The sequence below is a fragment of the Dicentrarchus labrax genome, unplaced genomic scaffold (genome assembly GCF_905237075.1).
Source record: "Dicentrarchus labrax unplaced genomic scaffold, dlabrax2021, whole genome shotgun sequence".
In the NCBI taxonomy this organism is placed as follows: Eukaryota; Metazoa; Chordata; class Actinopteri; family Moronidae; genus Dicentrarchus; species Dicentrarchus labrax.
In genome coordinates, this window is record NW_026136710.1 from 24,327,976 (window position 1) to 24,340,663 (window position 12,688).

The 12,688-nt window shown below is 38.9% G+C and overlaps 1 protein-coding gene and 1 long non-coding RNA gene across 2 annotated transcripts in view; one reads left to right on the top strand and one right to left on the bottom strand.

The window, feature by feature from the left end:
- LOC127370393 (uncharacterized) overlaps nucleotides 1-12,688 on the bottom strand; it is an 88,893-nt gene that overhangs the window by 2,729 nt on the left and 73,476 nt on the right. The gene's annotated exons all lie outside the window — the stretch shown is intronic.
- LOC127370316 (chondroitin sulfate synthase 3-like) lies at nucleotides 1,037-11,391 on the top strand. The gene is made up of 3 exons (XM_051412284.1): nucleotides 1,037-2,226; nucleotides 5,016-5,299; nucleotides 6,759-11,391. Exons 1-3 carry the CDS (start codon nucleotides 1,650-1,652, stop codon nucleotides 8,328-8,330), a joined length of 2,433 nt encoding a protein of 810 aa, XP_051268244.1. The 5' UTR covers nucleotides 1,037-1,649; the 3' UTR covers nucleotides 8,331-11,391.

The following is a 12,688-nucleotide window of genomic DNA, read 5'->3' on the forward strand; positions in this document are numbered from 1 at the left end:
AGACTCAAATCCTGGGCTGGAAAGTAGCCCTGCTGAAAGTACAACATTAGCACCACTTTGACTCTGCTGCCACCTGCTGGTAAAGAAGTTCTCCACAACTCCTCAAAAACAAGCTGCAGACTGATCAAAATAAGCATATAGTTAAATCCAAGTTACCTCCCATCATTTTTAAAATCTACATTGTATTTAAGTGGAAAGATTCAGTATTATGTTATTGCTATTCTCATTATTTCCTGTATCTAATGAGGAACTCAAATAAAATATGCTTTTAGTTTGGTTGGGTCTTATCCTTGACATTGGGGTGTTTGCAGTCTTGTGTTTATTGCTTATTTTCGTCTAAAATTGGAAAAGTACTTTTGATACAAATTGATATAGATGAGTTGCAAAGAATCAGTAGTTGCCTACTTTTTAAGCAAAGGTTCAGTGATAGATTCGTAGAAATTACACTTGTATTCTGAAAAGGTCGGTCCAGAATATACTGTTGGCACAGAAATTAAATGTAGGGATCTATTATATTACTATTATCGGTAACGAACATCTATTTTTCTGTTTTGTGAAAGAAAAAAACATTATGCCAATTTCCTGCGGTAAGATTAATTATTAATTATAACAGTTTATTCTGAAAAGATCGGCCCGCAATTGTTGCTGAAATAAACAAGTTACTGACTAAATGTAGGTTTCTCCGACTTGATTTAAGACAGTCCTTATCTATTGGTCTATTTTTGAGAAAGAAAAAAGGGAGGAAGCTTTTATTCTGGAAGTCTCCTTTTACATTAGACACAAAACAAAACAAAACATAAAGGGCTGCTTGTGCATAATTAGCCTTCAAAATAAAGGCACGAACGCCCTGCTGAGAGATGTATTATTAATTAGAACAATTATTATTACGTAACGTAAGATCTTAAAAATACTTCATATTTGATTGAATTTTGTAACAGAGTGGCCCTTGTACGAAAATGAAGGCGTTTCACTTCTTGAGTACTATAAATGTACCTATTACGCTTTTATTCTGAAAAAACTAAAAAAAGGCCCGACTGGAAGTCTTCTTGCTGTTGATAACGGAACACAAATATATAATGCCATGTTACCTGTCCCTGATTTAGAGACACGTTAATAAGACACTGTGAAGCTGCCATTAGAACAACCGTTAAACCTGACGGTGAGTCGTTAAAGTGAGCTAACGCTAGCTATTTGAACAACGAAGACGACACTGACGTGTTTGACATATTAGCTACATTTTAGAAATGCACAGAGGGAAGGACTAGCCAGAAGACTATGGATACTAATAAAAAAGACAGTAAGACACCACTCTGGGGTCGGGACATATGAAAGCTTCAACGCGGCTTTGAGACGGAATGGACAGTATTTGTACCCTGGTACGGTTTGAGATGCACTTTCAAATGGGACAGGCGAGCCTGGAGGATGGGACGACTGTTCTGGCGGGGACAGATGTGTCTTTAACGTTAGCCCGGTGAATTATCCTATCAGAGGTGGAAAGTGTATTTTTCCACAGCGAGCGGGATAATGCTCTACAGAGATGTTGGATACACGTCAGCACCTCCTCAGACAACGGCAGCATTCATACTCGTTCACCGCAGAGCTGAACTCTTCCTCCGGGTAACCCTACCCTGACCGTTAAACGTCGAGCTATGGCTCTGAAATCAAGGAGACCGTGGACGACCGTGATTTTCGGCGTCTTTCTCGGATTCACCGCATCCTCTTGGCTTATTGTACCTCAGGTTCTGGAGAGTAAACGGAAGAAATCTCCCGTGTGTTTGTACTACAGTGACTCCTCTGTCGGTAAAGGTCCTGACATCCTCGGGAACACCGCGGCGGCCAAAGACCGGGACAGCCCGCAGTTCGGTCAGGAGGGGGACAGGGTATTCAGCACGGGGAACAGTAGCGGAGATACCGGGAGACCCGTAAGCAGACCGAACCGTTTCCTCTATGTCGGCGTGATGACGGCGAAGAAATATCTGCGGTCTCGCGCCGTGGCCGCGTACAAGACCTGGGTGAGTTCCATTCCCGGGAAGGTGGAGTTCTTCTCGAGTGCCGGTTCTGGCAGCGTCTACCTACCCGTACCCGTCCCGGTGGTTTCGCTGGCAGGTGTGGACGACTCCTACCCGCCACAGAAGAAGTCATTCATGATGCTGAAATACATCCACGACCACTACTTGGATAAATACGAGTGGTTCATGCGGGCAGATGATGATGTTTATATAAGAGGTGATTATTCTGTGAATGGCTCAAGTGTGTGTGCGACAAAAATACAGTCTAATATAGAACCATATATTACACTGTTTTTTGGGCTAGTTACTCAAAAAATGTAATTCATTACTCATTACTCAGTACTGTTTTCAAAAGTAATTGTATTATATTACTTAGTACTCCCTGCCAACAGTAATTAGTTACACTACTATATTTAGTATTACTTTTTGGTAACTGTGTCCTTTCTCCCAAAAATTCAGACTGACGACGATTAAACTCCAGTTTTGTTCAAAAAATCAAAGTAATTGGACATTTCCAGCTGCTCAATGTCAATGTTTCCATCTTCCAAACTAATTTCCTCCACAATTACAAAAATGAATCCGAGGATGTGATTGGATTGATTGATTTCAGATCAATAGGGGGTTACCAAAAAAAAAGTAACATTGTAACTAATTATTTTAGAGGCGTAACATTAATATTGTTACTGAAATGTATTTAATTAGTGACACCAACAGTTACTGTGGAAATATATTATCACTGTAATATTATTACTAGTAATTAGTTACTCCCTGACACTGTTAACCATACACTCAACTCACAATTCAATATTATTCATGATACAGGGTGATTTTCTCACAATCTTTTATAACAAAAATTAGGTTGAAGACAAATTATGAAAATAAAGAATATAAAATATTCCTTTATTTCTCAGACAAAAATCTACAAAATATGTTTTCTATGTAAAGATATATTGTAAGATTATTATCTGTCTCATGATCTACTGTCAGGATATAGTGAAAGTTTCAGTAAATATGACAAAATATAATATATATTTTTATATTATATAAATATATATAAGTTACCTACTGCAGCTTTAACTGTCTTGCGATATATCTTTACATTCCTACAGCTTTCTAAAGTTCACGAGGGGCAGTGATTCCCATAGTCCAAATGTATTGTTTTAAAAAAAAAAAAAAAAACATATTTATGAGGAGATATTACATTGCTATGATCAAAACATATGATATTAGATGTGATGGGTTGGATCTCCATGCACATTGGAAGGAGGTGAAGTAGTGCCCGAAACCCTTCCTTTGCTTCTACAGTGTATCCTTATTGCCTGTGTTGTAGAACTGTGTCCAAATTGAAACCGTGCTTATTCCAGAATGTGTTACACTAAATGACTGAAACATTAAAAACTGCAAAATTAACTTTTTTTTTCTCCACCAGCCAAATGACTAGTGAGTGTTCACATTTTACCAGCCACTCACAGAGACTACGTCCTAACGTCTTTGGGTTAATGTCAAGAGGTGGCTTAAAAGCAGCGGGGATAAGTTGTTGCACCAAAGACGCCAGTTGGCAAGAAGTGCTACCTGACTACCTCAGTCTATCTTTTCCTCTGTATTAACAGAATGAGAACCCTCCTAATACATTTGTTTTATGTTTTATTCTATTTATTTTTTACTTTTATAATAGATGTTTTTTTATTTTGCACTCAATTGGTGTCTGTTCAAAATAAATGAAAAAAAAGCTAGTCTTTTATATGTTACCCCCATACCGAGGTACGTACCGAACCGTGACTTGTGTGTACCGTTACACCCCTACAATATATGGTTTTACCTCCAAAACTACTGTTGTGTCTCAAACCTGTCTGATCATCAGACTGCTTGGTAGCTTTCTTTGTTGAAGTCATGTTGTTGTCTTCCTAGATCTCAGTACATACTTAAAGGGACAGTTCACCCCAAAGTCACATATGTTTTAATTATTTACATACATATTTTTCCTCTTTCCTGTAGTGCTGTTTATTCATCTAGATTGGTTTGGTGTCACCTACTGATTTGGGAGATATCTACCTTCTCTCCAGTATAATGGAACAGATGGCACTTGTGATGCTCAAAGCAACAGAATGTAGAAATATATGAACTGTTTTCTTTCTACGTATCACTATCCTCCTCGGCTGAGCTGTGATGTTGGCTATTACCTAGCACCACTGAAAAAGCTAACGCTAACAGCCACGGTCGGCAGGTGTAGTTCGGTGCAAAGAAAATAGTTCCTACATGAAACCGCTCAAAACAGGGTCTGTGGATTTTCTTGAGTAATGTGATCATGATTTCTAGAAAGAGAAATTGCTGTCGAGTTTTTCAAATGTATATTTCTGGCACTTTGAGCACTACAAGCCGATCAGATTCCATTATATAGAAGGGAAGGCCAGTATCTCAGAAAATAGATAAAACTCTGCAACTAAGTAAAACCATCTAGATAGATAAATAGCACTACAGGCAAGAGACAAACTATGTAGTTTTTATTTTTGGGTGAACTCCATTTAAGTTAGGACAATGTTATTATAATTCATTGAAATGATGTTCAGAACTAAGCTTTAAGATCCAAATCATGACAATGATCTCTGTGTGCACATATATATATATAAAATCAATTATGGGCTACACTTAATTTCTGAGTTTTTCTGGATGAATGATTATAAGAAACCTGAGCTTTGTTTTAGGAAGGGAACCTTTTGTGAGGCTGATTTTATTTTTAGAGCCTGAGACAGAAGGTAATGTTCACCGATACAATGATAGAAATTATGTTAAGTCCATGTTTGCAATAAATAAAAATAAACAATAAATACATATATATATTTGTTTATACTGTATTTTCTTTTGACCATTACACACTGCTGAATATAATACATTTGGCTTGCTTTATAAAGATTTTTTTTTTATGTTGGGATGTTTATACTGAGCAAAGTAACATTTTTAACCTTAACCAGCCATGCATCTAATTTATCCCACCTCACCCTCTGCCAGGTGAGAAGCTGGAGTTGTTTCTGCGGTCACTGAACAGCAGCAAGCCCCTTTACCTGGGCCAGACAGGCCTGGGCATGGCTGAAGAGCTGGGCAAACTGGCCCTAGAGCCTGGAGAGAACTTCTGTATGGGAGGCCCCGGGATGATCTTCAGTCGAGAGGTGCTACGCAGGATGGTCCCTCACATCAGTACCTGTCTGAGAGAGATGTACACCACCCACGAGGATGTGGAAGTGGGCCGCTGTGTGCGACGCTTTGGAGGAACACAGTGTGTGTGGTCTTACGAGGTATGGATTGAGTCAGTCTGCTTCCTGTTTTTTCATGTTCCTAAAATGTCACTGAGTCTATATTCAGTGGCAGTGGGGGAATTTGATCATTACTGTGTGAATTCAGGTATAAATTTCTTACATGTATGTATAATATCCAAAAGAAATACTGCTTTCTGAACTGATTTAGTGAGAATCATTCCACTTTATATCAGGAGCTTTGTTCAGTTTTATGGCCTGTGGAGTGGTTGATGTGGACTAGGAGAAGATATTAGGCTTCATGACAGGCATCTTCTGCAAAATCTCTAAGATTGTTTCCCACTTTAATGTTAACAGTCAAGAATTATTACATATGCTTATGTGACAGGTATTAATTGCTTGTTCATTAGCTAGTAAGCTATGGCAAAAACCTGTGAGCATATTCAGTTAGGGCTGAACGATATGGTAAAAACATTATATTGCGATTATTTTGACAGATATTGTTATAATGATATGATTCACAATTAGTGTGGGAATGATCATTTTTCTATCACAAATTTATTCTTAAAAAACAATTATTGAAAATCATGATGAATGTGAATTTGTGTTTTTACCAAATAAACATCTTTTCTTAAATCTGGAGAACAAGATTTGTAAGTCAAGGTATCTCTGCAGTACTACAGTACTTTGTGCGGTACATTATAAAGCTGTCACACATTTTAACTTCTGTGATTTGCATATTGCACTTGGCCATATTGTGATTTCGATAATATTTCGATTAATTGTGCAACCCTATATTCAGTCAATTTAGATGCATATTTGGGTCATCACTAGAATCCCATCAGGCTGAGGCCATTTCACAGTCTGCATTAGCCAAGGTGAGAACAAAACAATCTTTCCTTTCTAATATCCACTTGTATGTGCAACCCAAAAACAAATCATGCCAAAACCAATGGCGGTGGCATATGACTGACTGCAAAACACAGCTACTTAAAGGTCCAGTGAGTAGGATGTATTGGAATCTAGCAGTGTAGTTGCTGATTGCCTTCGCCTCACCCTCCCGTTCCAAGCGCATAGGAGAAACTACGGTGGGCGCAAAAAATGCAAAAGTCCCTATCTAGAGCCAGTGTTTGGTTTGCCTGACCTGGGCTACTGTAAAAACATGGCAGTTCAACATGGCGGACTCTATAGAAGAGGACCCGCTCCCTCTGTAGACAAAAGGTAAGGTAAAAACTCAGGTAACGAAAACACAACAATTCTTATTATCATTATACACTTATTAAAACAAACCTTTGAATGTTATAATCAATTGCTACCAATAGATCCTCCTAAATGTTTCACACTGGACCTTTTAGGCTCGTTTGGAGTAAATCTGAAATAAAAAAGAACATTTAGTTTGCAAGCTGTTAGTCTGGTTTGATCAAAGTGAAGCGAGTGTTGTTTGTACTGGTACTTGGACATCATCCATGCTCTTATCCTGGTGTTGCAACTCTTTCCACAGATGCAGCAGCTCTTCTATGAGAACTATGAACACAACAAGAAAGGTTTCATTGAAGAACTTCAGAGTAGCAAGATCCACAATGCCATTACACTCCACCCCAACAAAAAGCCTGCCTACCAATACCGGCTCCACAGCTTCATGCTGAGCCGTGAGATCTCAAGGCTTCGTTACCGCACCATCCTGCTCCACCGTGAAGGTCTGATCATGAGTTACCTCAGTGACACAGAAGTACTGTGGGAGGACCAACAGCTGGGTTCCCCACCTTCATACATGCTCTTTCAACCCAATGAGAGAAACGATGTCATTGAGTGGGATTTCCTGACTGGCCGCCATATTTATTCTGCTGTTGAGAACAAGATGGCCCGACAAAACCTTGGGAACTTGTTTCGGACTGCACTAGAAGACATTATACTCCAGGTCATGGAAATGATTAATGAGAATTCGAAAACACGTGGCCGTGTAATTGAGTTTAAAAAGATTCAGTATGGCTACTACAGGGTGGATCCAATGCATGGTGCAGAATACATCTTAGACTTACTCCTGCTGTACAAGAAACATAAGGGACGCAAAATAACGGTACCTGTGAGGCGGCACGCTTACCTTCAGCAGTCCTTTAGTAGACCCTTCTTTACTGAAACAGAAGAATTAGATGTGGCTGAACTTGTGGCTGCCATCAACTCTGAATCCCAATCCCTGTCTTTCCTATCCAACTCTCTGAGGTTCTTGTCACCTTTCCAGGTCTATGAATCAACCAGGGAAATATGGGAGCAAAGCCAGAGAAAGGTCAACATCCTTGTTCCACTGTCTCGTCGCTATGACACCTTTGTCCGCTTTATGGAGAACTTTGAGAAAGTGTGTTTGATACCCAAACAAAATGTTAAGCTCTCCGTCATTCTGGTGGACAATGAAAGCAATCAAGACAGAGGAAGACACACTCAGTTAATTAAAGACTACTACAGGAAGTATCCTAAAGCTGACCTGTCTGTAATCCCCATGACAGGCAACTTTTCACGAGGACTGGCTCTGGAGCTGGGCTCCTCACAGCTTGATAACGACACTCTACTCTTCTTCTGCGATGTTGATCTTATCTTTAATGGTGATGCCTTGCAACGCTGCAGAGACAATACTGTCCAAGGGAGACAGGTCTATTTTCCTGTTGTCTTTAGTCAGTACAACCCCAAGATAGTTTATTCAGAGAAGGCCCCAAGAGAAAACAATTTTGTGCTCACCAAGAAAAGTGGTTTCTGGCGAGATTACGGCTTTGGAATCACTTGTGTTTTCAAGAGTGATTTACTAAAAGCTGGAGGTTTTGACACCTCAATCCTAGGCTGGGGATTGGAAGACGTAGACTTGTTCACAAAAGTTATTAACTCCGGTTTAAACGTGTTGCGCAGTCAAGAACCAGGAATTGTCCACATGTATCACCCTGTCTACTGCAACGCAAGTCTAGAGCAGAAGCAACACAAAATGTGCCTTGGCTCAAGAGCAAGTACGTTTGCATCAACAATGCAGTTAGCAGAGCTGTGGCTGGAAAAACACATAGAGGGAGGGTACAACAGAACTTCATCCTGACATTCCAGCCATAATGGACTCCTCCATGCAAGTTTACCTCAGTTCTGCTTGAATGCAGACAGTGATGGACTTCTGTAGTGTGACTGTGGATCAGAGGTCTTGAAAATTTTATCCAGAAAGGACCCAAGACTATCCTATCCAAAATGGAAAAGACCCAAATCCTGACTGACGTGACAGCAGGTAAACTCAGATCCAGAGGAAATGGTACAAGAACAGAACTGAGTCCAGGATTGCTGCACCAAATTTGTTGAAGGTGTCTACTACCTTATCAAGTCCCAAACCATCTTGGAAAACCACTGAGTTAATATAAATTGGCTGTTAGTTGGTACATTGGACATTGTACTGTTCACTTTAGCATTACAGATTGGTTGATTTATTATTTACAGTGAAAATTATGCAAATATAGAGGTTTGGGACCTTTATTGTGGTTCCTTAGGGTTTGGGTCAATTCTAATTCTCCACCAGTGTCGTTTTTAGACATGTGTAGACAACAAGGCTACTTTGGGGCATCCCAAGTGTTGGAATTTTAACAAATCACTCAAAGAGCAAGCTATATTAATCTAAATATGATAAAGGTGATTTCAAGTAATTTGTAAACATGACAGGAAATGAAACCAAGGAAATAAAAAAAAAATATATATATATATAGGAATCATAAGGACGTTAAAGGTTATACCCAAGTTTGAATGTGTTTACGGTTTCAGTATGCAGCAGAATCACCGCTTGCAACTCATTTAACCATTTAATACTGGTATGTGGTATTGTCTGCTGCGTTACACAATCTGTTTGTGCATGTGTGTGAGAGTGAGAGAGTCATAGCGAGGGAGTTAGCCTGCTTTAATTTGCTACCTTAATCTGCCATAATCCCCAGGTGAATTTTTAGAAATTCCTTCCTGCAGACCTGAAGCTAAGGCTGTGTAGATAGTGTCCCTTCCAAGCTGATTCCTGTTGTGCTACTGTGCTAAGATTATTTAGCTTGTTGTCCAGCTGTTTCTCTAATTTCCACTCTCTAATCCAATTGTTTTCTCACCTACCTGGGGTATGTGTTTGCCTTGTTTTTATTCATGCCAAACCATGGGGATTCAGCAGTTTACTACTGTCAGAGGACAGCTAATAGAATGTTTACAAGGCACATCATAGTTATTATGATTATGACATTTGTTTATAGGACCAGTGTAGGCTTTGGTGGCATCTAGTGGTGAAGTTGCAGATTATAACCAAATGAACAACCGCTCGCCTTCCAAGCAAGTGTAAACCTATCGTGACGTAACCTATTGGATTGTGGAGTACTGTTTTGAAGCCTCGAGCTTGGGGTACTCACTGAGAATGACTTGTCAGTCACAAGTTAGCCACGCCCAAAGGCATACCCTGTTTTATAGTCTATTTTACTCTAAATGGGACCATAATTTAGTAAATGAACATCATGCTGTATGGAAGAAGACTGAAACTAGAGATTAAGACCTCAAACTCATTAGGAATGGTAGGTGTGTTTTTTGCAGCCTGTGGTGCTGTCCGCTACTGGTTGACACTTCTGCGTTGGCTTCACTTTACAGACCCAGAAGCTCTTACCATTATACATACTGTTAATGCTTCTAAGTCTGTAGGAGAAACTATGGTGGCTACTAAAGTTGCAGAAAAAAACAAAAATGTGTAAGACCCTATCTAGAGCCAGTGTTTGGTTGGTCCATTCTAGGCTACTGTAGAAACATGGCGGACTCCGTAGAAGAGCACCCACTCCCTCTGCAGATAAAAACAGCTAATTCTAAGATAACAAAAACACAACAATTGTTATTTTCAGGTCATTTTACACTAGTGAAAACATACCTGTGAATAAATGTCACACACTGGACCTTTAAATCTACATTGAAAAGTTACTAAAATTGTCAGACACAGCTCTCTGATGATGCTGATGTTGGAAAAGTGTAGAGGGATTTCAGATGCTGTCTGAAAAACACTTAATTTGAAGCATACTGTCCCTGTTAAAGTTGCAGGCACAATCAGACAATTTCTATAATAATGAAGCTTCTCGCAAGACAGTAGTTGCACATTGATTACAGAATGTTAGGTCATCTTTGGTCCTGGACATAGTGGTTTCAGTGAGACTGGACTTGGAATCACTTGGAGGTCTGGACTCAAGATCTGGTTTGGGTAGAATCAGGTCGTCTGATGTTACATTCAGCTGTGGTGCAATTTCGCGTTCTTTTTTTGTGTTCAGTTACAGTAGCTTCCAAAGGACATTGTTGAGCTAAGCAAAGGATGCTTTTTTGTAATTAATTGTCATTATATTAGCCTTTTCTTGCTGCTGTAGTTATTATGACGTTTACACTTCTGCCTCAGGACCAGATCTTACCACACAGTGCATTGTAGCCTTTTGCTTTAACTGATATGGTACCCACTGCCGATTGTGAAAAGGAACAATCTGATGAATAATAGTTGGAACAAACGAGCAAAACAGCTTTGAATTAGCCTGGTTCTTACAGATGCTGCCACCATGACAAAACAATTACTACATACCAAATCTTGTTGTAACATTTATCATAATGAGAAACTGAGCAAATTTGTTTTGTGAAGAGCGCAGCAGCTGTGAACAGACCTCTGAATGATTTCCTTTTTTCAGCAATACAAAAAGATAAATAATTAAGTTACATGAAATGGCAGTTGCATTTGATCAACAGGCTATTTTTAAGTGTGTGAAGCTCAGTGATATAGGTAAATATATTGGTAATTATATAATTGGAACATTTACTTTCAAACTACCACATAGGATTTTCTGTACATTTTGTTTATGTTTTGTGTAGCATTTCTATGAAAGAACATTGCAGGAAAAATTGGAGATGTATCGTGATCGCAAGAAAGAATCTCATAATTACGAGATACTTAATCATAATTACAAGGTACTTTTTTTTCCACTTCTATTAATTTCACTGTTGAGGATCATTAGATTCTGTCAAGAGTAAGTTAATGGTTTTGTTAACCAAGCATAATGGCTTTAAAGTCTGCTAGCAATAACAACTGCTATAGTATCAACTGAATATTTATAATAAATGTTTCAATACACATATCTGGTGTGTCCTTGCTTTTATAAGCTCCCTGTCTTTGCTTTCATTCTCCGCAAGAAGCTGAATTGGTTTAACTATATTGTTTATTACTATTATAATACTATACTGACACATCTTTGCATACTTGAGTAAAAGAACATTGTTGTCACATATGTATTATGGGATTGCCAGTGAAAAGGAGTGGACAATCTATAGACACTGCTTATTTCATTACATTGCGGGGATATCTGTTTTATTTATTTCTATGGTCCCTGTTTTCTTGTTTTGTATGTACACTGATGGCTTCAAGGTTCTACATCACACTTGTAGAAGTTGCATTATTACTATGATGTCACAAATCATGCCCTGCCCCTTGAAATCAGGTTTTCCACTTCTAGTTGCAAATTCTGCACATACGTCATTCAAACATCACACTGTAGGAACAAGACGAAACACTGTTTTTGGCTGTTGGGTTCTGTACGAAAAATTAAAAAAATAGTAATTAAATCATATGAAGTATGAATATACTGTGGCCAGACAGGTTGGTTTCTTAGACTACTTCTAGGCCAACAAAAATATTTCTATTTACTATTTCACCAGAATTCTTTACTGATGGCAGTGTGAAGGGGTCCGCCACCCGATGTCAAGGGCAGATGATGTTACAAATTCAACAAAACCACATTAAGGCAAAACAAGAAAAAAAAATTAAAGTTGCAAACTTGCAGCAGGCTGCTAACTCCTTCCTCCCCCTACTCCAATGAATGGCATTTTACCTTTTGTGCCTTACCTAACTGGAACCTACCACCTGGCTAAACCAGAGCACACATCAAAGTCAAACTATACAACTATTGCTGATTTTACAATTTACCTATGGGCACATGAGCACACCAAATTCACCAGAACATGATGTGTGTGCCCAGCGTTCCCCGCTGAGTACAAAATGATCCAAACTTGTTTTCACTATAAAGCAGCTGATCTACCCCAAAAGGCATCACAGGCAGGACAACTGCAAAAAAAAAAAAAACTAGGGTAAACCCCTTTCAATTATTGTAATCCTATTGCTTGTGTTATTAATAACCCGATTGATAATTAATCATATAACAGACTGAAATCAAATTAATCATTAAGCAGACACAAAGGACATGTAATGTTGGGGAAGAGAGCCTTGTGAAATGGGAGGAAAGTTTGTTGTTGGGAAATAAAATTAGCTGGAAATACAACTTAATACTTACCTGAGTACAACTGACATTGTAGAGACTTGGGGGTGGAGGGACTCTTAGTTTTTAAAACTGGGTTATGGGAGGTCTTGCCCCTAACTTC

Excerpts from the sequence above, each read along its gene's own strand:
- LOC127370316 (XM_051412284.1), top strand. The coding sequence starts at position 1,650 with ATGGCTCTGAAATCAAGGAGACCGTGGACGACCGTGATTTTCGGCGTC. Across the intron at positions 2,227-5,015 it reads TGATGATGTTTATATAAGAG|GTGAGAAGCTGGAGTTGTTT; the intron begins GTGATTATTCTG and ends ACCCTCTGCCAG. Across the intron at positions 5,300-6,758 it reads AGTGTGTGTGGTCTTACGAG|ATGCAGCAGCTCTTCTATGA; the intron begins GTATGGATTGAG and ends CTCTTTCCACAG.